The sequence below is a fragment of the Anas platyrhynchos genome, chromosome 1 (genome assembly GCF_047663525.1).
Source record: "Anas platyrhynchos isolate ZD024472 breed Pekin duck chromosome 1, IASCAAS_PekinDuck_T2T, whole genome shotgun sequence".
Classification (NCBI taxonomy): Eukaryota; Metazoa; Chordata; class Aves; order Anseriformes; family Anatidae; genus Anas; species Anas platyrhynchos.
Window position 1 is genome coordinate 31308436 of NC_092587.1, and position 26915 is coordinate 31335350.

Below are 26915 nucleotides of genomic sequence, written 5' to 3' on the forward strand. Positions count from 1 at the left end.
CTACAATGGAAGAAGTGTTAGTATTAAAAAAATTAGCATCGTTATTGGTAATGCATCTTAATTACTAATTGGCTTTGAATTATTTAACGAGTTAAAGAATTCAGAGGCTTCAACTGCATTTCCAGATAAACTGTGTGCTGAACGCACTAAAAAACATTTCTGAAAGTAGCTCTTACATGCTGATGGTAAAAGTCTTTTGCACCGATGCAGACCACACAGAGTACCCTCTGTTTTCAAAGAGATGAACTGTACACACACAGTAAACTTACAGAACTATAAAGTAGCTGAGATTTCAAGCAAAGGATGCAATGAATTTGAAGTTGACATTTTTGAGTCAGCTTTGTTCCACTAAGAAGTCTTCCATCTGTCGCCTTTTGCAGTCACTTATTCATGGAATGAATGTCTTCAGAGATATGAAGGTTATTCAACTGAAGGTTGAAATAGATGTTTCCTATTTTTACTAGGAAGCATGCTATCCCACTTAAAATCTTTAGATTGTGAAAAAAATTGGAATATTTCCTGCTTTCTTTACATTTAGAGGTTTTATTTGTAATTGTGGAGTTTCTTTGGGATGTGGGTGCAGGGAATAATCATGCATATTTGCATCATTTTTGTTTCAGACTATGAATATGACTTACCTGAAGTAAAGTCATATTCAGGACAAAGTTATCTTAAAAACTCTGATGAGTTTTTAGGCAGTGGGGGTATGCAAGGAACAGCTGGGGACTGGGGAGCCATGAAATCTGAACATCAGTTCAGGCTTGCTATGTGTAGTGAAGTGAAAGCCTGTAAAGAAGTATTGAAGAAGACAGTAATATAGCTGTCAGACTACCTATCTACATAACAAAAACTGGAATAAATACGTTTTGAGAGGAAAGTTCCATCACAGACAGCAATAGGCTGTATTAGGCAAAGGAAGCGCTCCAGAAATAGGTGTTGTTCAAGGACATTCTAGTGAGTGAGAGCAGAGGATGTACCTGTTCATTTATGCATAACTGTTTTTCCAGATGCTCAGTTATCAGAATAAAGAGGGATTTGTGGATCAAAAACCTAATGGAACATCACAGCAGAGATGACAGGGAACTAAGCAGCAAAGAAGCTTGAAAGAAAGAAGTGCAATTCAAAAACACAGCAATAGTGAAGCATTAAAACAAAAAAAGGACTGAACATGCCTGTAATATGAAGAACCCAACTATAGTCACCAGCTATCATCTGGCAAGAGTGCCCTAAGTGCTACAGAACAGACAGATCTAAAAGTGTATCTTAGAGACTATAAGATTGTTTTTCAGAAGAAGCTTGAGAGAAGTTCCACTTAGAAATAAATATGCAATACTTCAATTTTGTACCTGGACAGCTATGGCCTGGCTGAGGCTGTCTAGAGCAGGGTCTTCTCCTTCGTCTTCACTTTCTTCCTCCTCCTCACTTCGTTGTGCAGAGAGACAAAAATACAGAGATCTTTTTAAGTGTTTGGTATGAAAAAACTGCTCAAGTGAAGTACTGATATGGAAATAAATGTACATACATTTCTTCTGGTTCAACTACTTTCTTTCTTTTCTTCTTTTCTTTTTTCTTTGGTGGCTCCCGCTCTCCCAGCATATTTTTAGGACAAGCATAACTTAAGTGTCCTGCTTCCTTGTAGAAAAAGAAATATTAGTTAACAAAAATCATTTCCAACCACTACACGTTGAAACATATCATGAGGGAAGTTAATGGAAGACAGTTCATGGGGAAAAAAAATGGAAACAATTAACAAGATAAATGGAATGCTGAATAAGCACACAGAAGACAAACTCTTCTTTATTAGCTTGCCATGGAAACAAAGAGATCGGTGGTGATATGCATGTTTAACTGCAAATACAGAACAAGCTAAGAGTAAAGCAGATTTTCTTTGGCTGCTGCAACATTGGAATACGCTACAGCATGGTTTATGTTCAAGACAAGATATAAACCTCAGCATTAGCAGTTTAAGAAATATGTCTGAGTCAACATATTTGCTCTCAAAAATGTTATGAATATAAATCAAGTTTGCCTTTGATGTTAAATAAAATCCAAATCTCAAATGCCTATGTTATTGTGTTCAGGAGAAACGAGGAGTTGCCTGAAACTCAAAGAACACTTATTCCGTGTAAAAAGAGCTGTATCCAACATTTATTATTTCCAAAGGTAGAGAAAAACCAGGTATTTTGAAGCGAAAATTAAGGGGTTTTCCTTCTCAAACAGCATCATACTACTACTCAGCTCTGTCTGCTCATCAGCATGTTAAGCAGGTATTATAAAGACATTTTTCTCCACCCCAAAAATCCCAAATAAAATGCAAAAAGAGTACTATCATTCTTGAAAATGGTACAACTGCTCTGCAAGTTGATAATATCAACAGCAAAACGTATTTAATGCCATGGGTAGGATTAGTAATGGCAAAACAGAACAAATAAGCTGAAAGTTGAAAGATGGAGTATGTTGCTTTACTGTTGGTTTTACTCACCCCACATTCATAACACTTTGACTTATCAAAGTAGTTGCGCCTGCGAATGAATTCTGCTGCTCTCCCATTATCAATGGCAATACTTGCTTTTATTACTCTTCCAAACAGCTACAGAAAATAGAAAAAAAAGTAAATACTTCGGAATTGTAAACCCAACCTTCCTGTCATAACAACTTTCCATAACTTACCTGTTTGTTATTAAGTGCCCGAGAACAGTTTTGTGCAGATTCTTTATCCAAAAACAAAATAAAGGCAACTCCTTTGCTCTTCCTGGTGTCTTTGTCTTTCATAATAGTAACTCTGAAAACATATAACCACATTACTGGTATGCTTAAATTGTTTTAGAGACATTTTTTCTAGAAAGATCTCAGTGGGACCTTAGTTTGCTATATAGCCAAAAGAAAATAAAGTATAAGTAACTATGGAAAGGCTCATTAAAAAGAAATTCAAAGGAACAGCTAACCAGGGCCTGTGCTTGGAGGTACAGCAGAGGTTATCTAAAAAAAGTACATGGAGTCTTTCAACATCATTCCAGTCCAGTATCATGCTTATTTCTTGAACAACTTGAAGAAAGGAGAACACATTCCATTTGTAGACAACGTAACCTGGAGGGAACAACACTCACTGGAGATGAACTTAAAAATCTGGGACCAATCTTGACCATTGCTGTAATTGCTGAAAATGCAGTGTACTGAACTGCATCCAAACAGAGTTGTACTTCTCTGTAGGACTAACCAGCTAAGGTATTTCACTGTATTGTTCTATAAGTATCTCCAACTAGAGTCCAAGAAGGTTATGGATGCACGTGTTATTTTACACGACATGAAGTAACCTTAAAAACAACAGCTGTGGTAGCACATCTGGAAATTTAATAAAGATTTTTACCCAGTAAAATCCACAGAATGACTAGAGGTAAAGAACCCACCCAACCTCAGTCCTTTCAATCTTATGTCAGTTGTATTCTGTCCTAGAAAACATCAGTGGGAAACAGGATGGCAGTCCGCAGGTATGTAAAAATAAAAGCACACATTAAAAACTAGGAGAATAGACTCCTTCCTATATCTGCCACTGTAGGAAGAATGAGTTTGCATGAAACCACAGCAAATGAGTTAAAGTCATAAGAGGATATATTGGGATGAGAAATGTAGTAAGGAAGAAGAAAAGTCAGCATGATTTTGCCGAGTCCAGTCACACCTCAAGAAAAACCCATTAAAGCTTGTTTAAACTGACTTTAATCATAGAGCAGAAGAATCTCCAGAAATCAAGCTAATATTTGAACAAAATTTTCTTAGGAATTAATAACTAGTTAGGAATAGGAAACTGCGGCTAACAAGGATCAGGTTTCACGGTGAAATGGGAACACCAGTAGTCTTCCACAGCACCTGCACTGTTCAGAGTCAGGTGAGCTTGCAAAGAATTATGTAACAAATTTTGCTAAATACAAAAGTAGTCGTGGTAGCATCATATACACATGGTATTCTGTGAGTCTGCACTTGGTTTAATCTGGCAGTTACTAGACAAAATGTCAAGAAAAATTAGGAATCAATAACTGAGTTTTTTTGTGAAATAAGGTACAGGTTAAGGAAAACAGCAACTATGCAGAGTAGCAAGTTCTAAATCATTGACTTTCATAAAGCACGCAGCACAGGATTTCTTCAGCACAGGCATCTGAAAACACCATTTCTGTGGTGTATGGTAGCCAAAACAAGCAAATAAAACACTAGAAACTACTGATAATGAAAAAGAGAATGCATGCAGCTATAACACCTTTAAAGTAAGCAATGTATTATGCAGTCAATACTTCATGCAATTCCCATCTTCCTATCCAAACAAGTTCAACAGCCAAGGTAGAAGACCCCAACTCCCTACACACACAGAGCACAGGTACATTTAGATTGTGGAGCTCCTTACCAAAGGATTGTCAAAAGGGAAGTCAAAAGCGACCAATTTATGGAGAACAGGTCTGTCAACAGCTATTAAGCACCAATGATACTACAACCTTTGGCTTGGGATTTTTCTAAATTAGTAGTTCAGCGATGAACTAAAACAGGTCAGATACCCCCAGCCTGCAAACAAAGAGTGAAGCTGCCCTGTTTCACTGGTCACTGCGTCTGTCAGAACCCTACCTAAGTGTTTTTCCTCTCATGCATGTTTTCCTGAAGTTGTGGTCTGACTGGCATTTCCTGCTATTTTGTCACCTGAAACACCCCGTGGCGACTTCAAAAACTTTGAACTTAGCTCTAAATATCAGAAATCATTACAGTGGCCACCAGAGGTTACAGCAGATATTTACTTGATTGAAGACTGAAGTCTACAGTTTTGTTATTCTGAGCAGCTAAAAAAAAAACAACCAAAACCAAACAAACAACCAAACAAACATATAAAAAAAAAAGCTTATTCCTTACCATGACATTTATTTCTATCATTTCAACACATAGACGGGTATTCACAATAATCTTTCATGAATATCCCACATATTAAGAGTAGTTATTATCCAGCTTTATGTCTGATCTTAAATGTAGCACTAAACAGTCACAATAACAAATCCCCCTGGAACCACAAACAGGAACTGTATGTTGCAATAATGGGAACTGGCTGTGGGATCTGTGACATCTCTTTCATGTATTTAAAACCTCCCACTCTTACAAGTATTCACCTGTGGCTGAGGTGAAGGAAAGAGAACAACACTGACTAGAAGAATATTGCTTCAACTACTTGAGAGAAAAGATCTCTGGTACACAGTAGCATTGTACTTGCTCTTGAGAAGCTGTTAACAAAACAGCACTCGTCTGCAAGACAAATATTCCTACAGCATGTGTGCAACTGCAAGAACTCCCAGCTGTTAAATTTATACTTTATTAAAAATGAACAGGCCTGCAATAGTTACACATTTAAGGCTTAAATTATAAAAAGCACAAGACATGCCAGTGAATCAAAGACATTAAATATTTAAGAAAGCTACAAAAATAGCAGGCCACATCAGATCACTTACTTGACAACTTTCCCATACTTTGAAAAAATCTGAAAAACAGAACAAAATAGAAAGATTTAACAACAGACAATTCCATGCCATTGGTAACAAATTTATCAAGACAAACTCTTCTAAGAGACGTACATCAATATTATATTTGCACTCCAAACTGTTGTCAATCAGTTTAGTCTGAACAGTAGTGTTCTTAAAAACTTACCCTGTATAGATCGTTGTTGGTCAGAGCAAAGGGTAAATTGGACACATACACGGTGCTTTTGCTTGGTGCCAAGCCACCACTCATTTTTCTGATGAAAGGAGAAAGAGAGAAGAGTTAAACTATATCCAAAACATGAGAAATTGAAAAGCAGTTGTGTGATTTTTTTCTTTTAAACACAGCCCAGATGGTCATGATAAAGTTGCAATAAAGCATAGCTTTCATTTCCTTTTTATCATTTTACATCAAATCAGTGTTTGCCCTCATGTTCTTCCCTCTCCCCTGCATTCAAAGCATATTTTTTCTTTGTCCTAGTTGATCAGTAAGCCATGAAAAAAAACCTGATGGGTTCGTGTACTTGAAGTAAGCCTCCATCTCCATTTACTGAATGTTCTGGCTAATATGTGATATTAATAACCTTTGGACAAGTACCTACATGATTTGATTCTTCATACTAGTTTCAGCTCGGCTACCTTCAACATAGAATAAACCACTTTTGGTTAAGGAAGGAAAAAAAAAAGACACTTTTTAAAGCCAAGGCAGTGTATCTCATCTGTTAAAGCAGCAAGTATTTCCTCTTGTATCCATTACTCATGCTTCTGTGGTGCTCTGGAACTGGAGATTTCCAGCGCTGGTTACGGATGGCATCTCCCCTGCTCCTGGCCAGGGAAATCTCAGTGCCAATTTCCTTCCTGTCCTAAGTTCTTGAGCCTAAGTAGCTAAGACTATACCTAGAATCAATGAACCCATTCAAAAACATTCTAAACATCCCATCTGAAAACTGCATACACATAATCTAATATGAGGTAAGGAATAACTGAACTAACTTGAAAGAGAACAGGCTGTGTTTTTCCTCATGTTTGGACTTTTCCCAAAAAACTGAAGTGGCACTAAAGTCTGTGCAAAGCACTTCTTCCTTCTGATTCATCCTGTAGGCACGGCTTGGTGCAAAAATGGGTAAAATGCAAGATCAGAATAAAACACAGCCCTTATGAGAGAACACACCAAAAAGTACAGCAAAAATCTTCTGTATGCAGCCCACCGTTCCTGGGGGTGTTCAAGGAAAGGTTGGACATGGCACTTAGGGACATGGTTTAGTGGGTGACATTGGTTAGACCAGATGATCTCAGAGGTCTTTGCCAACCTTAATGATTCCATGATTAATACCTGCTTAGCCAGTTTCCTGCAGCCTTATTGCTGCTTCTTGGTACCCCTCACTGATTCCTAGCTGCCTCCTTCACTGAGGCTCAAGCCATTTCTTCAGCAAGACCAATTCAATTTAAAATGCAAAGGCTGTTGAAGGGATGAAAGAAACTAAAGAAATCAACACCCATCATAGAACAGACGCAGCGCCTTAGAGGACTTTCCAGGTAGGGAGTTTGATCAGATGCAAGGGTCAATTGTCAGCACAGAAATTAATGTCAGACCCTAATCCATCAGTGGTTATTTTTTTTTTAGCATTTCATGATTCAGTCATCTGAAGACCTAATACTCCCAGTAGACACCGATTATCCATGCATTTTGCTTCTTTTTTCTGACAAGTTTAATGTCTCACAACTCGTTTAAGCGGCGGTTTCTAAGTGATCAAATTTTGAGTTTTTCCACGTTCAGAGACTGTGTTTTTTGGCACGAGCAGAAATGGCAACATAAAGGTTAAGCAAATGAAAACAGAATAAATTTGCAACAAAGGCCACGCACTGCATCTGGTGTTATGCAGACTTGATTCATTACCCCAAATTCCTCGCTGCTTGGCATTGGTATCCTTGACAAGCCCAACCAAACCGACTCGGCGAGGCGCCGTACAGAGAGGTGGCTCAAGCGCAGGAATGCAGACATCCAGCACAAAACAGAGCACGTGGTAAGGGCTACCCCAGTGCTGCATTATGGTATAACACCAGTATTTTGCAACAGCAGAGAAAACAGCAGAAAACAGTCCCCTGGACAAATTTAACTGAAGTAGTGCTGCAGCTCTGACTGCCCAAATAATGGTAGCAATCCGTATCATTCAGGACCCCCTTGTGGGTGCTTCAGTTATCTGACTTTTAATGTCTAAGTTGTCGGGGTCACTGCAAAACTTTATGATTTTCCCAAAATCAGTGTCTCAAAAAGCTCGAGCATGTTAAAACTGCAGATTTCTGGCCATCTGTGTGAATACAATGGTGTAAATGCAACTGGAGATCCAACTACAACCACAATTCTTTCCACTCCCATGAACATTAACAAAACATTGCCTTATTTATTTTTTTTTAAATAAACCACCATGAAGCGATTACAGGGATACAAACAATAGTTTTTTGTTTTTTGCCAACCTTGCCATACCAGTTTCACCAGCTTATGGGGAAAGAAGGATGTAAAAAACAGCCAATTCTAGCTTTAGCTCTAGATGAGAAACTCCTCTATCCTAAGGCTCGGAGTCTTTTTACTTTGGGAAATTTCTAATTTCATAAAACAGTTGGACACAAGTTTAACATTTTCATCACATTCTTTTTCCTTGCTCACCAGTCTCTCTACTCTCCAGGATTTCACTACACAGGCTAAGATAATAACTAACTAAATAAATATAAAAACCAAAATGAGCATCTGAGCTTTCTAGTTGACACGGAGGACTCCCTGCGCCACACACAACCTGACTTCTATATCCCTCTAGAGCCTGTCAACAAATCAAAACATTTCTGTTTTCTAGTGAATGCTTTTATGTGGTTTCCCCGATCTTCAAGGTATTTCTTGGTTACTTATCTTTAAAGCATCAGCTGGAAGCCAGTACATCATCTCCATGGGGTCTAGCAGAACCCCCATTAATCTAACAGCCTCTCTGCAATATTAATGCTTTCTTCATTTATTATTTTCACATATTAACTTTCAGGATGAGGTTGTCTATCATGACTATGACTTGTGGAATTCGGTCTTTTTTGCCTTTGCCAACAATTCAAAGAAGCCATTCTCTGACAAGAGCCATCTGTCACTAACGATTGGGTCTCCTGCAAAATACGTTGGGTGCTCAAGTATGCTTTGCTTGACTCCGATTGCACTTCATGCAGTGTCCATCACTCATGTTGAGAACACCAGAAGAAAAGACAATGATTAATTACAGTTACCAGTTTTTCTGCTCCGTCCCAGGACATACAAGGACACCTCCGAAATGGTTCAGATGCCTCTGAAGCATCAAGTGGAGTCTGAATGCACTGACACTTTCAGGACTTAACATCAACATTGCAACTTTCACACAAACGTTTTACTTGTTTGTTTTAAATACACATCAGTAAGTTCAGATTTGTGGTTTAATAAATTAAAGATGTATAAATTTGTGGATAAATCACTCCAGACGCGATCGCTCAGGCCAATCAACTTCAGTTCTTCTATCTCGATGCTTAAAGTGCCATGTTTTGTTAATAATTTAATAGCACCAACAGAATTTAGAACCTAATCAAGAAACCATTAGTTCTGGTAGTAACTTGGCTCAGGCTTATAATGACAAGCCTGTGGGAAGGGAGGGAAGAGAAGTCCCCTGTTGGTCCTGTGGGTGCCCCATCCCTGAGGTGCCCAAGGCCAGGCTGGATGGGGCTTTGGGCACCCCGGGCTGCTGGGAGGTGTCCCTGCCTTGGCAGGGGGCTGGAGCTGGGTGGGCTTTGAGGTCCCTTCCAGCCCCAAACAACCCTTGAGTGCACGAAACCGAATTAATCCCCTCTCTGCCCCCACACCAGGCTGCACCCGCTCCCAACACGAGAGCCACCCAGCGCCGAGCCCGCTTTATCCCCACGCAGCCCCTTACACACCACAGCACAACCCCTCCGCGGGCTCACAGCAGGTAAACGGAGCCCCAAACACCCCGCCCGCGCCCCCAGGACCCCCCCGGGGACCCCAGCAGAGACCCCATCCCCTCCTCGCCCCCTGCACCCCCCTCACCCGCGGCGGCTCCCGGCGGCTCCCTGCGGGGCGGCGCTCAGCCCTCGCGGGCGGCCATCTTAGGGCAGCCGGGCCCGGCACGGCGCAGCCCAGCCCGGCACAGCCCGGCCCGGCCCGGCGCGGCCCTTCCGCTGACGCGGGGCGCCGAGCGCCGCCTGCGGGAGCCGAGGCGGCCGCTTCCGGGGGCGCCTGCGGAGAGGGGGAAGGCGGCGGGGCCCGCGGGGGGCTGCGGAGGCGGCAGGAGGGTGAGCGGGGCCGGGAGCGGCCGGGCCGGGGGTGCGGGGAGCGCCCGCGGAGCCTCCCGGGGGCCGGCGCTGCCCCGGCCTCATGGGGGGGCCCCGCAGTGTCCGCTGGGGGGAGAGGCGGAACCGCGACCACGGTCCTAAATACACGCGTGTGTAGGACCTGCGTATATAGCTGTGTACATATATGCTTAGGGTGTGTTTAAGGTATCTTAAACGCGCACACAGACACGCATATGCATACATGAGGTTCACAAAGCCCACGTGCGGCAGGTTTGGGGTTTCGGTTCTCGTCCTGCCCGGGGTAATGCCGGGAAGCGATGGGTCCCCACCGGCCGCTAACGAGCTCCTGGGGGGGGGGGGTACGGGACGAGGCGGGCCCCATGGCTGTGGGGGCACCCAGCGTGTGCCTTAGGGTCGGAGCATGGATCCGGCTTTTCCTTATTTATGTTTCGGGAGGGCTAACTAGGACCTAAATGTGTCACTGAGCAGCTCTAAAACAGGTCCTTACACTTAGCTTAACAGGGGAGCATCCCCTAATACATTTAAACTCCTATGAGTACTGCAACACTTAGGTTTTCACTGCCTTCATGCTCTTTAAGTGAACCTGCTTTGCCCTGGGTTAGACTTCTGATGGATAGGCTTATAGTACATATATATATATATATATATATATTTATATTTCAATCTGAGGTGCGAGGTGTTCAGGACTTCAGGAGAGCAAAAGTTGTGCAGGAAGGACATAAAAAGATGTGGAAACGCACACCACCTGTGCAAGCGATGAGTAGAGATTGAGGTATTGACCCTGCCTGGCTGAAATATTCAGCATCTGTTAAGACTTTCATAGATAAATGTTACAAACACCCAAGTCTTGGCCTGCTACAGCAGCAATGCGGTGAGCTGGCATGTCTTGTTACCAAATTGTTTGTGCCACAAGATGGAAAGGCACCGCAGAGGTGGTGATCCATGCAGCTGTTTGTGTCGGCAGCCTAGCGGTCCCATTACAGCTTGGTAGAATATTTTTCGATGGCATTGACACTGATGAAGGATGAGATGTTGTAACTGCGGCTGTTCACATAAATATAACCGCTAATACATGAATCTCTATGTTAATATAAACTCCCAAAGCATTATCTCCGTTTTTCTCACTCCTGTTGATATATTAGAGTGATATCGTTAGAAAACTGAACCGTTGAGGTTTCAGATGCTCACTGGAAGGCCCATGTTGCTGATAATTTTATTCAACTTCTGTTTTTTTGTTTTCCTTTTGAGTGTGGAGATGATTTGACTTTTGCGGTCAGTGCCTTCTTATTATTTTTTTTTTTAATATTTTATTTTAAACCCTTATTTTATGTCAAAACCATTGTAAACTCGCTAAGAAAGATTGGAAGAAAGCCTCTTACTTCAAGTTAGTCGTGTCCCACCTACGTGGGACATGCCTGGACATATTTCAGGCATGCTTCTAATTGCCTTTGAAAATCTTTTGGCCTAATACTTGTTTTTAGGTAGACATGGGTTCTCTCTGTAACCCTGCTTTTTCTCAGTGCCCCCCTCCCAGTATTTTATTTACTGCCATGCCGAATTTTTTCCCTCTCATCTTACACTTCTGATGTTTCGTGTTGCCAGTAGAGGTCTAATCAGTATTTTCAGCCTGCCCCAGGTATGGGGAGAGGAGGAGAAGGCTGCTTTTGTCCCAAACTCAGTTTTCTCTAGCCTCCTTCCTGTCTAGTTAGGAGATGGCAGATAGGTTTGCAGCACTATCAAATATGGCCTTTAAGGGTTGGAACAAAAAGCTTCATTGTGTCTCTTTGTTCCTGTCCTCAAGGCAGCAATGGCTTGCTGTTGTGAAATTGGCCACAATATGTCTGCTGAATTTACAATTCCCTGAGGGCCCTTCCTAGGTCTTACTCTTACCAGATCATCCAAGATGTTTTCTGAGAGTTTTGCAAGGTGTAGTCGGGACGAAACTGGCCTACATTTGCCACTTGCTGTGGTTTGTCACAGTAATAGTACAAACCAGGCATGTACCAGTAGCATCAGAAAGAGCGCAGTTGTCTGTCCTTGGACTGCTGCTCGCATATGGCAAAATGTAGCCAGCTGGGTAAGAAAGCTGCATGTTTTTGGGACAAAAATGTATATTCTGTAGAAGGTTGATAGCACGCACTGGAAAATTACAGATGGTGATGAAGTAGGTATTTCTAGCAGTGATGAAAATTGATGTCTCAAGTAAGTGTAAACAGACAAGAATTATGTACAAAATATTGCAGAATACTGAAGTGTTCTTCAGTATGTTAGTATTTTTAATGTGTTAATGTTCCTCAGGAAAAAAAAAAAAAAGATTGACAAAGAAAACCCAGTTGTGCAAAAATCTGATGTTTAAGTGAGCTGTGTAATCTGCATAATGAAGAAAACCTTTTTGTATTACATCTGTTACACGAGTGTAGAGGAAGACGTAGTGCTGTGATAATCGGAGCAAAGCCAATTTTGGCAGCTGGCCACAGCAGAGCAGCTTGTGCTGCATTAATAGAATGGCTTCTGTGTATGCTAAAGTGTCATCATTTGAGAAAATAAGGAATTTGCTTTAGGGAAAACAGTCACCTTTGACCAAAAATGAGGAAGAGGTTGATTAAATTAATGTAGCAGGGTATTATGGCTCATGATGTTGAAGAAACACCAACCACTTTTGGTGTACGTGCTAATAAAAAATAGCATCAGTGACGGTGGGGTTGGGTGTAACAAAAATAGTTACATATTTTTTTTAATCTTTGTTTTAGAGCAACTTTACTGATAGAGCAGGTAGATATTAAGCTTTGATCTCTTGAATCCTCGTTAATGAAATATTCTCATATTGATCCTAAAAGTTTTGACACTTCATGGTTGTTACTAAAGCGGTGCCCTGATTAGGTCACATCATTTAAGAAATGGAAGTTTTTTCTATAGAAACAGGTGAAATGGGTTCAAGGTGATGGAAAAAGTGCTTTCCTCTCTCCAAGCATTTTTTTTTTTTCTTCTGGTATTTTCAAAAGCATCCTCACTTTATTTCATTGGTCTCAGCTTAAAAACTGTGGTTTTAGTCTTCCCTGTAAAATTGTTTTTCTGCCTTTCGTCATTACCAGCATTCTGGGCAATGTACATTATAATTGATTCTGTCTGCTTATTTTTTTCCATCTTATTCCTCAAATTGCAAAATTTCACGTCCGAGATTTTCCTTCCCTCTTCCCTTCTCCTTTCTTTTCTTTCTGTTAATTTTTTGTCTGATATAATTGTGTATGTATTTTTTTTCCTTCAGTCTATTGACTTCTGTGGTGGCATATTCTGCCTTTTTTCCTTTTTTTTTTTTGGGTCAAAATGGTAGTGATAATGCTTGCCAGCTGCAGTATGGTCCCAGAGCAGTGATGGAGGTGGCAGTGTGTTTCTCAGCCACGAAGCAACCAGCATGTCTGTGAATGCCAGTGCCTGCTGCCAATGTTATGTAGTGGGATGTTGGAGGTGGCTTAACTGGCAGAGCAGCGTGGTGTGAAAGCTTGCATCCTGCTTTAATGGCATTTTCCTGACGCGTTGCTTCTTGAACACTGTGTTCGGTTAACAATTTCAGTAACTGTTCCAGGCGGCAGGGCACGGACATTGCTGGATTTGCCAAAATGCAAGCAGAAAAAAAAAACAACACAAACCCAATCAAAACAAACAAATGAACAAAAAACAACCCACAAAGCAAACAACATCCCTTAAAAGCCACCAGGCACTGTCTTCATCCCGTTGCCAATGTCCCCTCTGGTCTGAAAACCGAGTGAGGGTCTCCACCAAGGGCTGGTGTCCACTTGCGTGCAGGAGGTGCTTTGGAGGTGGGGGGCTGGCAGCACGGAGCATCCAGGCATAAAGCACCAGTGGTGAGGCATTGAGAGCTGCATCACCACAGTGCATGCAGCTCTGCTGCTGTAGTGATGGTTTTTGTCTTGCCCCCAATAATTCAGTCCCTTCCACTGCACTTTAAGTACAGATGTGTTCAGTTACTGTTCTTGTAACTCTTGGCAAGGAAGAAGAAAGCTGTGCGGGCAGTGAGGAGTCGGGTAGGGGCAGATGGGGCACGGTCCAGGGGAGACAAGGAAGAGAGGACGCAGTCTGCCTGAGACATGTTGATGCCTGCCCAGCCCCTGGCATGCGTTTAAGCCTTTAGGTAAAGTCACCGAAGAAGAGAATGAAGAAAAGTTGATGTAGTTACTGTGAAACCACCAGGAAAAGTGCTTCTGAGGGGTGCACCCGACCAACAAATGCAACTGTTGTGAGCAACCATTTCAGAATTAGCAGTTGTTGCGTGTAGACCATCTGAAGGACCCAGGACAACAGACCCTCCAGGCCTTACCCCTACCAAAACCAGTACCAGCCCAGCTCTGCTGGTTCAGTCAGCTTTTTATTTATACTTCTGCCTGCGTCAGACTACTCTTGTGTCTCGGTTATGGAACACACGTAAGGTCAGGTTATAAATTGGGGCGTTTTAAGAAGATGCTCTGATCAGTTTGTATCAATCAGTGCTATTGAGAAGGGTCGAAGGCTCTGAAGGGCTTCCCACAATTCGGGAAAGAACTTCTTAGTGATCTGCTAAGCAACTGTTAAGGACAAAGCCTGTGTTTTAACCAAACTTTTCATTAACCTCTGGTCACGTGCAGTGGAATCTTATTTTTCTCTCATTATTAATATATTAATATTAATGCAAACACAAAATGAACACAATATTAATTATATTAATATTGAAAGACAATTAAATGAAAGTAAGTTAAGTGAATATATTAGATATATTCTTGAGTGTTTCTAAGAAAGCAGTTTTGACAATTTCCAATAACGTCTGCTAATAAATGGGAGAGAAACTGATACTGGAGGTAGTGAGTAAAAGATTGTGATAGGGAAATAAAACTCAAACGTTTTCAGGAAGTGTTGTACAGATAGTAATTTGTCACAGATATTTTGTTGGTATTGTAAATTCTTATGTTCATGTTCTTTCTTAATCGAGTACAGTGAATACCCTTTACTAATTCAGACAGATTATGGGGGATGGGCAGTTGAAGGATTTATACTTTAAATGTCTGATTTACTTACACGAAATTTACATATGAGCTTGCTTGATGAATGCTTTTTTTTTTTTTTTGCTAGTTTCAGTTTCTTTTCTATTCCTAGGTGATTGAATGGGTCTTCTGAGGCGCAGTTGCTGAAACTAACAGAAAAGTGAGTATGCAAGTAATTGTTTTTCACAAAAATTTATAGCTGGCAGTTCTTACCTCTGATTACAGTTAATAAACCCTTTATCTTGTTGATTCTTGGCATCTAGAAGAATCGTTATTTTTATGTAGCCTCATAAGACCATTTCCAGTCAAGTATTTTTCTTTTATGAAGGTAGATAATGCTTTTTATTTCTCCTTTTGAATATGTCCTCCTATTTCTTTTTCTTATGGATTATTTTAATAGCTAGAACCCCTTGTGAAAGGAAACATTAAGAAATGCAATTCTAGCAATTTCTTAACTAATTTCAGCTATATATATATGTTACACATTTTTTTTTAACCTTTACAATTATCTGAAAGGTTTCAGATCCTTGAGTTTGTGCTAATACAGCAGAGTCTCTTATGGTGATGGTTTATTTCCACATATTTTTAGTTATTAATCTTGACTTTGGAAGTCACCATTTTCTGGAAAAAGGAGTTTGTGTGTTTTGCTGGCTTAAAAAGGGAAAAATCTGCTTGTGAAGAGTACGTATCATTCATGTATTCAAAGCAGAGCTTTGTGCTAGCTGAACGATGTGTCGTGTTTTATCCTGTTTCCAGAAGGTCAAGATGATGAAATAATTCAATCCAAATTATTATACAGGAAAGTAGGAGCTCTGCAGTCTAATAAAGAGGAGTTGAACTCATTTTAAAAACGCAAGTCTTTTTTTTTTTTTTTTTTTTTTTAGCACAGAAATATCAGAATTGCTATAAGGTATGTGTGTATGTGTGTATGAATTTTCTTCTGAAGCTGGTATTTGCACCGTGTGTAAATCTCAGTAGGGTTGTTTATAGTACCTGCAAGTCCAGGATTGATGCTGAATATACTTCACTAATTTCCAGTTCTTGCCCATGCCGAGTTATTTTGTGAAGAGTGCATAGCAGAGCTCCATATAAACTAAAACAAAAGTTTGTTACAGATCTTGCTCTTATTTACTACAGTTTCTGACTATTTGAAATTACATCCCTCAACGCTTAAAGGCGGTTTATGTTGGCTGTTGGTACTGCAGAAGTTTTGAACAATATTGCCACGAGAATCTTGATTTCTAGTTGCCTTAAATTAATTACTTACTAATTATAACAAGATAGATTTACTTTTAAAAGGACCTCATTTTTTATTTTTTTTTAAAAAGGCCTGTACAGAGCTTGTGTATAATTTATTACCTTGGGAGAAGCCAGAGAATCTGTCATTTCTATACTTACCACTTTTTCATCTATTCATAACAAGTCTGGTTTTGACTAGTTGAATTTTTATTGTCTTTAGTGGCATATCGAAGAGATGAAATGTGGTCTGAAGGGCGATATGACTATGAAAGAATTCCAAGAGAACGTCTTCCTCCGAGGATTCATCCAGATGTAAGTATATTATGTATACTGTGTTTCTTAAGTATTATACTGTACAGTGACCTGTAACTTAAGGGCAGCATTTAGGGAGTTAATTCCTGATAAACCTTCACATTTTCCTCCTTGACCTCCAAGCTCAGTTCTTTCCTCATTTGTTTAAGTCAACAGTCTAGCAAATACATCTGTAAAGAGATTGTAGGAGGCCTGCCAGTTTAAATCTTGTCATATTTTCAAATCTATTGAAAGTGGTTTAGAGTACTTACGTTTTGATAAAGTGATTTTTTTATCCAGAGTAATTCTTTGTGTCATTAAACATAGGATTTTTCATAACTTGTGGAAAAGCAAAGGCCATACTGTATTTTGTTTTTCTCCAGAAACTTGTTTGTATATTAATACATCTTTGAAGTGATTAAGGGTGGTTAATGACTACATGTAACGTTGTTCTTGTCACCAATGCATCTTTTTACATGTATTACTGTGCTTAAGACATAAAAGCAAATGTTTATAGCAAATGTTGAAAATACACACTTGCTAAAGAAATTATTTTGTGGAGTCCTATCAAGAAAATGCTTGCCAAAAGGTGTAGATGGAAATCTTATTTTGTAGGCCTGGAGACTTCTCTGTGTTATGCCTGTAAAAACAACTGCAAAGGCTATGCTTATTCTTCTGTGTAATAACTTCAGAATGCTTTTAGAAAATATCTTTGCCAAAGAATCAGGTGAAATTCCTTTTTTTTCCCCTATGTCTGAAGTCTCTCCTTTAGACAAAACAGTTTGCAGTTTGGCCATTTTGAGCTATTGTGGTTTAAATAGAACTTTAAGGATACTTTTTAATGTTTCTATCTACATGAAGTTAATTTAGCATGCTTTCTGGGTTCCCTCTGCTGTATATTTTCAGCTTGTTTTCTAGAAAGCAAGCTACCACTGGTAACTAGTTATGCTGTTTTCTCCACTGATCATTGTATTAGTGCTTGGCTGCTCTGAAATATTTTTAATGCTCTTCACAGGCAACAACAAAGTTTCTGCATTTTCAGCAAACTGGAAATCAGATAAGTTTGTACAGGCTATTTAGTCCGCTGCTTCTCCACTACATTTATCAGTAATAGAATATGAGGAAAGACAGAATGTATTTTCACTTTTTTTTTTTTTTTCTTTAAAATCAATATTTGGCTTGACTAACACATTGCTAATTCAATTTATCCATTTTGGCAGTGACATTTCTGAATTCCATTAATCTTTCGAGATGTCCAGGGAACAAAGTATGGCATATGCATTATGGAATTTTATTTTAAAAGTTAAAATGTATGATGTAGTCTTCTGTATTGGACTTAGATGGCAAGGTTTTATTAGCATGTGGGCTGCAGGGTTGGCCTGTAAGAGGAGGTACCAGGAGCTGCCCCATGTCAGGTCAGAGCCAGCTTCCAGGCAACTCCGAAAGGGACCCGACACTGGCCAGAGCTGAGCCAGTGAGTGACACTGGGTGGGCCTCTGGAAGAGCAGATTTAGGAAAGGGAAGAAAAAAACAAACTGCTGTACAACAGCAGCTGGGAGAACAAGGAGTGAGAAAATGTGAGAGAAGCTGCCCTGCAGCCTCCAAGGTCAGTGCAGCAGGAGGGCAGGAGGTGCTCCAGGCACACAGCAGCAGTTCCCCTGCAGCCCATGGGTCCCACATGGAGCAGATCTCCACACTGCAGCCCCCCCATGGGTGGAGGAGCCCCCGGTGGAGCAGGTGGCTGTGGCCTGGAGGAGGCCGCGGCCCATGGAGAGCCCCCGCAGGAGCAGGCCCTGGGCTGGAGCTGCAGCCCGTGGAGAGGAGCCCATGCAGGAGCAGGGGGTCTGGGGGGAGCTGCTGCCCACCCGTGGGGGACCCGTGCTGGAGCAGTTTGCTCCTGGGGGATGGACCCCATGGTACGGAGCTGTGTGGGAGCAGTTCTTGAAGAGCTGCTGCCTGTGGGCAGCCCCTGCAGGCTCAGTTTGGGAAGGACGGCATCCATGGGAGGGACCCCATGGGGAGCAGGGGCAGAGAGGGACCATGAAGGAGCAGCGGAGATGAAGCGCTAGGGACTGACCGCAGCCCCCATTCCCCTGTGCCACTTGGCAATGGGGAGTAAGTGGAAGATGGTGGATGTAGAAGGTGTTTTCAGTTTGCTTTCAGTTCTCACTGCTCTAGTCTGTTATGAATAGGCAATGAATTACATTAATCTCCCTTACTGACTTATGCTGGGTCTGTTTTGACCATGTCAGCAATCGGTGAGCAATCTTCCTGTCCTTACCTCAACCTAAGAGCTTTTTTTTTCTCCCACATTATATTTCCTCCTCTTGTTTTGCTGCAGAGGAGAAGCGAGAGGGTGGTGTAGTGGAGCTTAACTACCTATTGACGTGAAACCACCACATTTTTTTGATGCAAGAGTTAACCAGATACCTCAGTGCTGGCTTTATATTATATGAGTTTGGAAGTGGGGATAGAGAGACTATCAGAATAAGCTAATTTATTGCATCAGTACTATGCATCTGTACCAAAGCAGCACCCACAGTAGTTAGGCAAACCAAGATCCAATGTCACTTACTGGAAGAATATGAAGCTCCTCATACAACTCTGCTTGTTCAAGAGGATTAGCAGGCAGTTTCTGTCCATGCAACCCTGTGCCATTGTATGTGTCCATGTGTAGAGGGCTGACCTAGTTTTATGCTAGGCAAGTAAAATGAAATTAATTTATTCCTCAATGTTATGAAAGTCCTCAGCATTTGCTGGTAGCTTAGTATGTTGGAACTGAGACAAAGCATTGATACAGAATGAAGTATAGCTTCTTTGAGAGAGCAAGCGATGTGTCCTAATCTAATCCTGGATGTTAATTATACATGACGTATGGATTGTGGTAGGAGCACATGCTCTCAGATGCTGGTAAACAGCAAAAAGTTGTGAGCGCTTGGCACAATTAAGCAAAATGGGTGTGACTTGAACTATCTGACTTCTTCTGAACGTCATTAACTGAGGTGGTAGGGACTACTGGGTGAGATTAAAGCACAGAGTTTGTTTTTTTTGTTTGTTTGTTTGTTTTTTTAGCTTCAGAGCATATCTTCTTTGTAAGATAGCAAACAAAAAATGTATGTAGAGGATGCTCAACAAGGTAATGGTAGATCAGGCATTCTGGCAGCATAGGAACGTGTGTATAGTCTATACTTTGCATCAGTATGGCTGTAGGTTGATTTTGGATTACCTTCTAGTGAACCTGTTGGCTGGTCTCTGAAATCAGAGCAAATTTTTCCATTTTTGCTTCTTTTTTTCTTTTGCACATTTAGTAATTTGTGAACTAAATGCGTTTTCTGCAAAAGCTGTTGATGCATTAGCTTGTGACCTATGCTGCTAGGAAAAAAAGCTAGTTTGAATGTCTCCCCCCTGACTGTACATGCTAATTGACATCTTTTGAATTATACCTTATTTTTAAGGCCAACAGAAAAGATACATTGCTAAAAGAGGAAGACTTAAAAGACAAAGTCTTGCATTTCTATTTGCTTTTTATTTTCTTGATTCCTGAAAATTGAGTTTGTATCTTCTGTAATTGTACAACTTGTGCTTAATAAGCAAAGAATCCATTTAGTGGGTAAATAGTGTATGACATTTTATGTGAAGGAAATGTCATACACTAGAAGGAAATTAATTCTGCGGTGTAGCAAAAAGCTATCCAAAGCTTGCACTAAAAGAAAAACAGTGTTGTAACTCTCTGTCACATAAATCATTAGATCATGTGCTGTGTAGTATTGAGAAGATGCTTATCAAATCAGACTATGAAACAAGGACTGTCTTCACCCTGATTTCCACAGTGTAGAAAACTTTATGGATATTAAGAAAATGAATAATTTTCAAATAGGCTCTTTGTTTTAGAGGCATTACAAATGTAACTTTCTTTATTGCATTCCTAAATTAATATAAAAGTTTCTGAGAAATATGTGTATCTCATGCTTAAAAAATGTAGCTGATGATGTAGAGGTTAACGTTACTGCTTTAAAATTTCAAAAGAAACTTAAACTGTGTTGAGAATTTTCTCTCTGTAATTAAACTTCCAATGCCTAAAGATTGCATCAGAATAGTGTCCAATTAAATACAAGTTATTCCACTGTCAGTCTGTTGTGACTTTTTCTGATGTTCCCCTGTGCTTATTTCAGCTTTGAGATTATCACAGTCCACTGTGATAATCAAAAAAAAAAATAACATGTTTTTACTCTTGTGTATTCACTATAGATTTCCAGATGTTAAAAACAAAATGATTTTGTTTTGTGGTTTAGGATGATTACCATCGAGTAGTAAACATCGTGCCCAAGAAACCACCACTGCTTGACAGACCTGGAGAAGGGAGTTACAGTCGGTATGACGATTACGGCCACGTTGAGTACAGGGACTACGAAGAGGGTCGCAGTTTTGCCCATGAACGAAGAAGTGGCCCACCACACCGAGGTGTACATAAGGTGATTCTTTTCCTGTGACTGTGATGTCTGTTGTCTTATGAAGGTTTGAATGCTGAACAATTAAAATATGCTTTTATGCAGTTACTGTGCCTCGAAGACTCCTGTGATGATGTTGTAATAAGCGTTTGCTGCTTTTTGTGTTTCCTAGCTACTGTATGGGCTTGAAAGCGATCCTTTGTCCAGGTCTACGGGGCGCTCAGAGTCTGAACTGGGAAAACAGGAGTAGCTGGGAGTCCTGTGTAACATGGTGCAAAGTTACCTGGATGACTAGAAGAATGATAGCAAAAACTTTGTGTATAACAAGTGCTCGCAGTTGGCCTATTGAATGTTGTCTACCTAGCATTCTAATTTGCATAGTTGTTAACTTAGTTAAATTCTGCCATGATGCTGATTTTTTTCAATAGCTACTCAAACACAAACTTTGTGGTCACTTTGAAAGGTCATTACTGTGAGTCCACCAATTGCAGATGTTTGAAATTCTGTAATTCCAAGCTAGTGACGAGAATTTATATTTCACTGAGGAAATTTATTTTTTAAAATCAGAGCCCCTCTATATGGTTTGGAAATTTTTGTCCCATACAAAGTACAAGGTGGTTTTTTTTTTTTTTTGGTATGTCATTTCGAAGTTTTTCTTTTTATCAATGATAGAGGCGGAAAATAGGAGTGGGGCCAAGTGGATAAACTGAGAAGAAGTCTTTCCGTGAACGATTAATACTCTCTTAGCTCACTAAATGCTTTGGTTCTGCAGTAAATAAGTACCATTTGGAAACATTGTATTTGACATCTGTTACTGAGATACGCTTCAAACAACTGTCTCTGTATGCTTTGCAGGATGAATCAGGATACAGATGGCCAAGGGATGATCATTCTATAAGTCGGCAGCCTGAATACAGGTATTTTATAAAGCTTTACAGCACTGCCATGCATAGGAAGGTTTGGAGGCTGTCTGTTCCAGTCTCTTACTCAGAGCAATTTGTGTTTGAAACAGAATGATCAAGGCTTGTTCAGCTAAATTTTGAATTTTAAAGCTATGCTGGGAAGTTCTTGTTCGTTTTTGTAGATATTGAATGTTGCTTAACTCTAAGGGTTTAGGTTCTCCTTCTTCTGAAAGGGTTCAAGGTTAGGATCTGTCTTAGCATATTTGATTGAAACAGCATGTTAGCGATGTGCACATGCTGTCATTCTATCTGAGCTATTGGAATGTATCTAAATGACCTGCTCTGAATATCAATATGCTGCTCTTGCATCTATTAGAAACCCACTGATTTATTTGGGTTTCCCATTATTTCCCTTAAAAACAGTTAAAAAGCTACTTTCCCATCTTTACTGCCCCAGTCTAGTCTGTTAAATGAAATACAAACTTTTTTATGTTGTAAATTTAATGTACACGTGCATAGGGATATATAAATATGACTACATGCGGTAAAGAGGTTAAATAAGTGTTATATTTTTAATAATCTTTGTCTTGTGGCGATAGTGTCACGAAAGCCTGTTCTAAGCCGTAGATATATTCAGATCAGTCTCTCTTAGAATCTAGAAGATATGTGTGTACTTATGCTTAAATGCAGAAACTGAGAAGAGTTCCTGTTGTATAAATTTGTCAATCCATAATTGACAGTTTATTCTTTAGAATTTTCCTTAATTAACCTTACTGTTTTATTTTGTACAGATCATGACATCAAAACTGTCATAACACTTACTGTGACTATGTAGAACATTTTTCTTTGTTATCAAAACAGTTTGTAGAGTAGAGCAGTGGAATGATAGGGATATGGGAAAGGCTGTCTGTTGAAGTGACATGATGGTGAAAAGTGTTTTCTAGTTGTATTGTTTTGAGATACAAATAAAATAAATGACACAAAGGTCTTTAATATTTGTTTAGTAAGGACAGGAGGTGCAATGATAATATCTTTAAGATGCCTGGGATTGCAAGTAATTTAGTGCATCTACCTAGTCAGTCACGCTTTTTGTATGACATAGAGAATTCTTTCATCTGTCTAATGTTTGCTTCAGTGACTGCAGTACTTTGAGGCCAAATGGAAAGATAACCGAGCCATTTTAAAACTTGCTGAAGTGGATAGTGGATAATATGCAGGGCACCGTATCCTTGTTCTGACCTTCCTGTTTCCTCAGCTGGACTGATGAGCAGGTATTAAAACAATAAATTAATTTCTGTGACCAACTTTTAGTCTGTACTTCAGGTTCCCATCTACGAAATGTGAGGAATAGGATTAAACAGTAGGGCGGTTAACATGTATGTGTCTGCAATGCAGTTTGATATGGGATTTTTTTTGATATGATAAATAAGGATAGTGTTACACTCACGTTTTATGGACAAGGATGAAATTCACCATAAATATAAAGACAAGAATTAATTGTTAGTGTATATTTCCATTGTATAATGGAAATATTAGCAGTGTAATCTAAGAATCATTAGTAGTTCAAATTTAATTATTACAGGAAGAATAAGTCCATACAGAAGCTAAATAGTAACAGTTTTAGGTGTTGTTATTACATGCATACTTCTTAGTTCCTTAACCTTCCTTCACCTGCTCCTTTGTGTATGAATGATGGTGTTCAAACAGTGAATTGTCAGCATCTTCACTCCTTTGCAGGGAAGAGTTGATGGTGGTGGCTTAGGCTTCACTGTAAGGTACACCTGGGATCACTTTGTCAATAGGGTTTTATATCTTTGTTTTTTTTTGTTGTTTTTTTTTTTTTTCATTGGTCCACAGCACCACATTATAGCCAAATTTGTCATATATGTTGCCACATATATATTAATGTCCTGGCTTTGGCTGGGATAGAGTTAATTTTCTTCACAGTAGCTAGTATGATGCTGTGTTTTGGATTTAGGATGGAAATAATGGTGATAACACATGGCTGTTTAAATTGCTGCAGAGCAGGACATGCATGGATCAAGCACGGATCTGTGCTTCTTGTGCTGCCCTACCAGCAAGGAGGCTGGGGGTGCACAAGGAGCTGGGAGGGGATGCAGCCAGGACAACTGACCCAAATGGACCAAAGGGATGTCCCGTACCATATGGGATAATTAAAGCTGGGGTAAAGGATGAGGTGGGGGCGTGCTCAGAGTGATGGGACTTGTCTTCCCAAGAACCCATTAGGCATGGTGAGCCCTGCTTTCCTGCAGATGGCCGAACACCTGCCTTTTTGTTACCCCTAAAACCAGTGTTGTTCATCTAACCATTTGTGAATGCTTTGCAGCCCAGGAATCTCCAGTGCCAGGCCTGTGCTCCCATCTTTTATCATCCCATAACTGTCTTTCTGAATGCCATGTCCTGTGTTTCCCCTTCTTAAGGTGTCTGCTGTTGTAGCAGGCCTGCATTTCTGCATACTACATCATCGTGTTAGTTGGAAATGTCTCCTCCTATGTAGAGTAACTCTTCCTTACTGCTGTCTGCAGAAAGCTATGTTTGTACCATTAAAGAAAAAAAAATAAGGTAAACATGTTAGGTACAGACACCTGGTCAGTTAGAAAAATTGCTGTTAAAGCTTTGTATTCTGTAACACCTTGGTAATGCTATAAGGGTCTGTGTGCACAGGACTTCTCTCAAAACTGTGTTCTTAGGGCTAGAAGCAACCGTAAATGGTAGGCAGCTTATTCTTACATAGAACAAGAGTGGCACCCAGTGGTCAAAAAGATTGTCTTAAATGCTTCCTGATTCCTGCCATTTAAAATGCAAGGATAAAATGTCAGCTCAGTTTGCAGGCTTCAGTAACGTGGTAGTGGTAGTCCCATCTTGTTCTTTATTAGGGGTTTCAGAGCATCTGACTGTCACGCTGCTGTGCTACGGAAGAGCTCCATGGTCATATTTGCAGTTGAATGAAGCCTTATTGATTTATTACATAAATATGCTTTATGGCAGCAGTCTGCTTGTACAGAAGAGCACGGGAATAGTAAATACCCTTAAATGTCAAATTCTGTGATCAGACTGCTCAACGCTTCCAGCGTTACGTGCTTGGTAATAGTTATGTGTTTTTCTCATATTGCACATAGTGAGCTGTATAATGGGTCCCAACAGAGGAAATCAAAGTACAGATCGTGGTATATTTTGTCTCGTGATGAAAAAGCTAATTTGTGTTCCAAAGACACTCGCACTATAAAACTCAAGATTCAGAAATTATTGTATGGGAATATGCTTTGGATGTGATAAAGATATTGTCTGTAAGTTTTTGTGGAATATGTATAACTGGTGCTGTTTTTTTCATTTTTTTTTCTCTTTGAGGTAGTAAAAGGAGATGTAAGATTACTTTAACCAGAAATACTTAAAAATAAAATTAAAAAAAAAGAGGCATGGAATGTGGGTAGGCCATAGTACAAAGTGAGGTTTGTAAAACTAAAGACACTCAGGAGACTTGTAAAGTTAATGGGTTTTTGTAGTCAGTACTGTTACTAGGAATTCTAAAAAAGAATAGCTCTTTTATTGACAGAAATAATCAATTGGAGTTTTCTTGAGTATTTTTGAAAACTCATTCAGCAGCTAGAAGTGTGCTGTAAGAAACTGTCAGTATTACGTTTAGCATTTCCTCTTTAAGCATTAATCGTTCACGCTTTCCTGCTTTGATTTCTTTAGCAGTTTAACTGTCAAAAAGTAGTTTCTGGTCTTGCTTTTTCTGTTTTTGTTCCCCCTCTCCTCTTCCTTTGAAGAAAAGCATTACTTGATATCCTTCCAAAGTAGAAGAGGCTGCTTGTTTGGAAAATCAAAAACGTTTACACAGTGCAGAGTTGGGGGGAGGAAGGTGGAGTTTCCTATGTTAAAGAAACCATATGCTGTTTTTTTTCTTAATTTTTATTCTTTCCTTGAGCTTCTTGCCTTTTCCTTAAATAAATAAAAAAAGATGATGTGCTCGCTTGCTTTACAGTCATGCAGCTATGGCTTGGACTGTGGTGTGTCAGCTCAGCAGCAGCGATTCTCCACAAGTGACAAGAGGATTGCTAAGGGTCTTCAGCTTGGCTTAGCTGTAATTTTCTTCTTACCTTCTTCTTTCTTATCCAGTTATGCAATGTTTTCTAAGCAGCTGCTGTTTGCCCCTTGTCTGCCACTGAGCAGAGCATTCCGGGTGCTTTTGCCCTTTTCTGGACTGTTGAGTCCTGTAGAGCCGTTAGCCCTGTTTTCTACCATGCTCCATGAATCGTGCTCATGCTGATGTGACTTCTTCATGGTAATACCTTTTTTATATGTAAAAATAATGTGAAGGATTTGCTGGGCAGAGGTTTCAGAATGAGTTTCTAGCTCTCTTTCTCCTGGGCTCACCAGCAAGGGATTCTTACTGGATTTCTGAACTGCAGGAACTGATAAAAAATTTGGTAACCTGACAGTCACAATTTGGTTGGAAGTTGTGTGCCTCTTGGTGCAAGCCTAGCTGGCATGTTTGAAGAATTGTACATCAAAGTAGAGTGTTGTAGTGTGGTGAGCAGAGAATTCTCTATATGTGATGGCAGTTTTAATGTCTGGATCGCTGATGCTATGAGAATTGTGAAACTAGGAGAGGAGTAGAGATGAAATAACACGTGACTTGTTCATACAGTTATCTTTTCCTGATGCTGATCACTCTTCTGGGGCTGGGTTATTACTTGTCTTTCGTGATATATCAAACTCATTTATTCAGAGCACTCAAAGGAGTTATTTGCATGCATGTCAGATCTTTTTAGAAGCATGCGGTGAAGAACTCCAGGGTTCCACTTCTTCTCTACAGCCCTCGTAACAATGGATTTCACATGTGTGTACATTATTATAAAATGAGATGAGCTGTTCTGTCTGAAACGCTTTAGATTGCTAGCTGCTGTTTACTTTAAGCACACCAAATTTTAATCCTTTAGAGCGTTCAGAATATTACTTAATTATTTTTTTTTCAGCCGCACTGAGTTGATAGACTTCAAATATGCCAAACTTGGCAACTTAGGATGGGTAAGACTCATCTTCAAAGAGAAATTGCAAAATAATGCACTTGTAAGTCCTAGCTATACAAACATTAAATTTAAGACTTAAAATTATCTGAGTTTCAGATTTTCTGAAAATAAG

General features: G+C 40.0%; 2 protein-coding genes across 8 annotated transcripts in view; one reads left to right on the top strand and one right to left on the bottom strand.

The window, feature by feature from the left end:
• The window catches only part of ZCRB1 (zinc finger CCHC-type and RNA binding motif containing 1), a 34403-nt gene extending 24694 nt beyond the window's left edge, over window positions 1-9709 (bottom strand). For both annotated transcript variants that reach the window (XM_027457056.3, XM_027457062.3), the window contains exons 1-7: window positions 9571-9709; window positions 5671-5758; window positions 5475-5503; window positions 2671-2782; window positions 2483-2590; window positions 1523-1632; window positions 1347-1422 (exon numbers count right to left, since the gene is read on the bottom strand). In XM_027457056.3, coding sequence (XP_027312857.2) covers window positions 1347-1422; window positions 1523-1632; window positions 2483-2590; window positions 2671-2782; window positions 5475-5503; window positions 5671-5754 — 519 coding nt within the window. In that variant the 5' untranslated portion in view covers window positions 5755-5758; window positions 9571-9709. The remainder of the gene's footprint in view (window positions 1-1346; window positions 1423-1522; window positions 1633-2482; window positions 2591-2670; window positions 2783-5474; window positions 5504-5670; window positions 5759-9570) is intronic.
• Window positions 9710-9721: 12 nt separating this feature from the next.
• Window positions 9722-26915, top strand: part of PPHLN1 (periphilin 1) — a 71837-nt gene continuing 54643 nt past the window's right edge. For all 6 annotated transcript variants that reach the window (XM_027457023.3, XM_027457031.3, XM_072034024.1 and 3 more), the window contains exons 1-5: window positions 9722-9815; window positions 14982-15029; window positions 16329-16420; window positions 20692-20871; window positions 21703-21764. In XM_027457023.3, coding sequence (XP_027312824.2) covers window position 15029; window positions 16329-16420; window positions 20692-20871; window positions 21703-21764 — 335 coding nt within the window. In that variant the 5' untranslated portion in view covers window positions 9722-9815; window positions 14982-15028. The remainder of the gene's footprint in view (window positions 9816-14981; window positions 15030-16328; window positions 16421-20691; window positions 20872-21702; window positions 21765-26915) is intronic.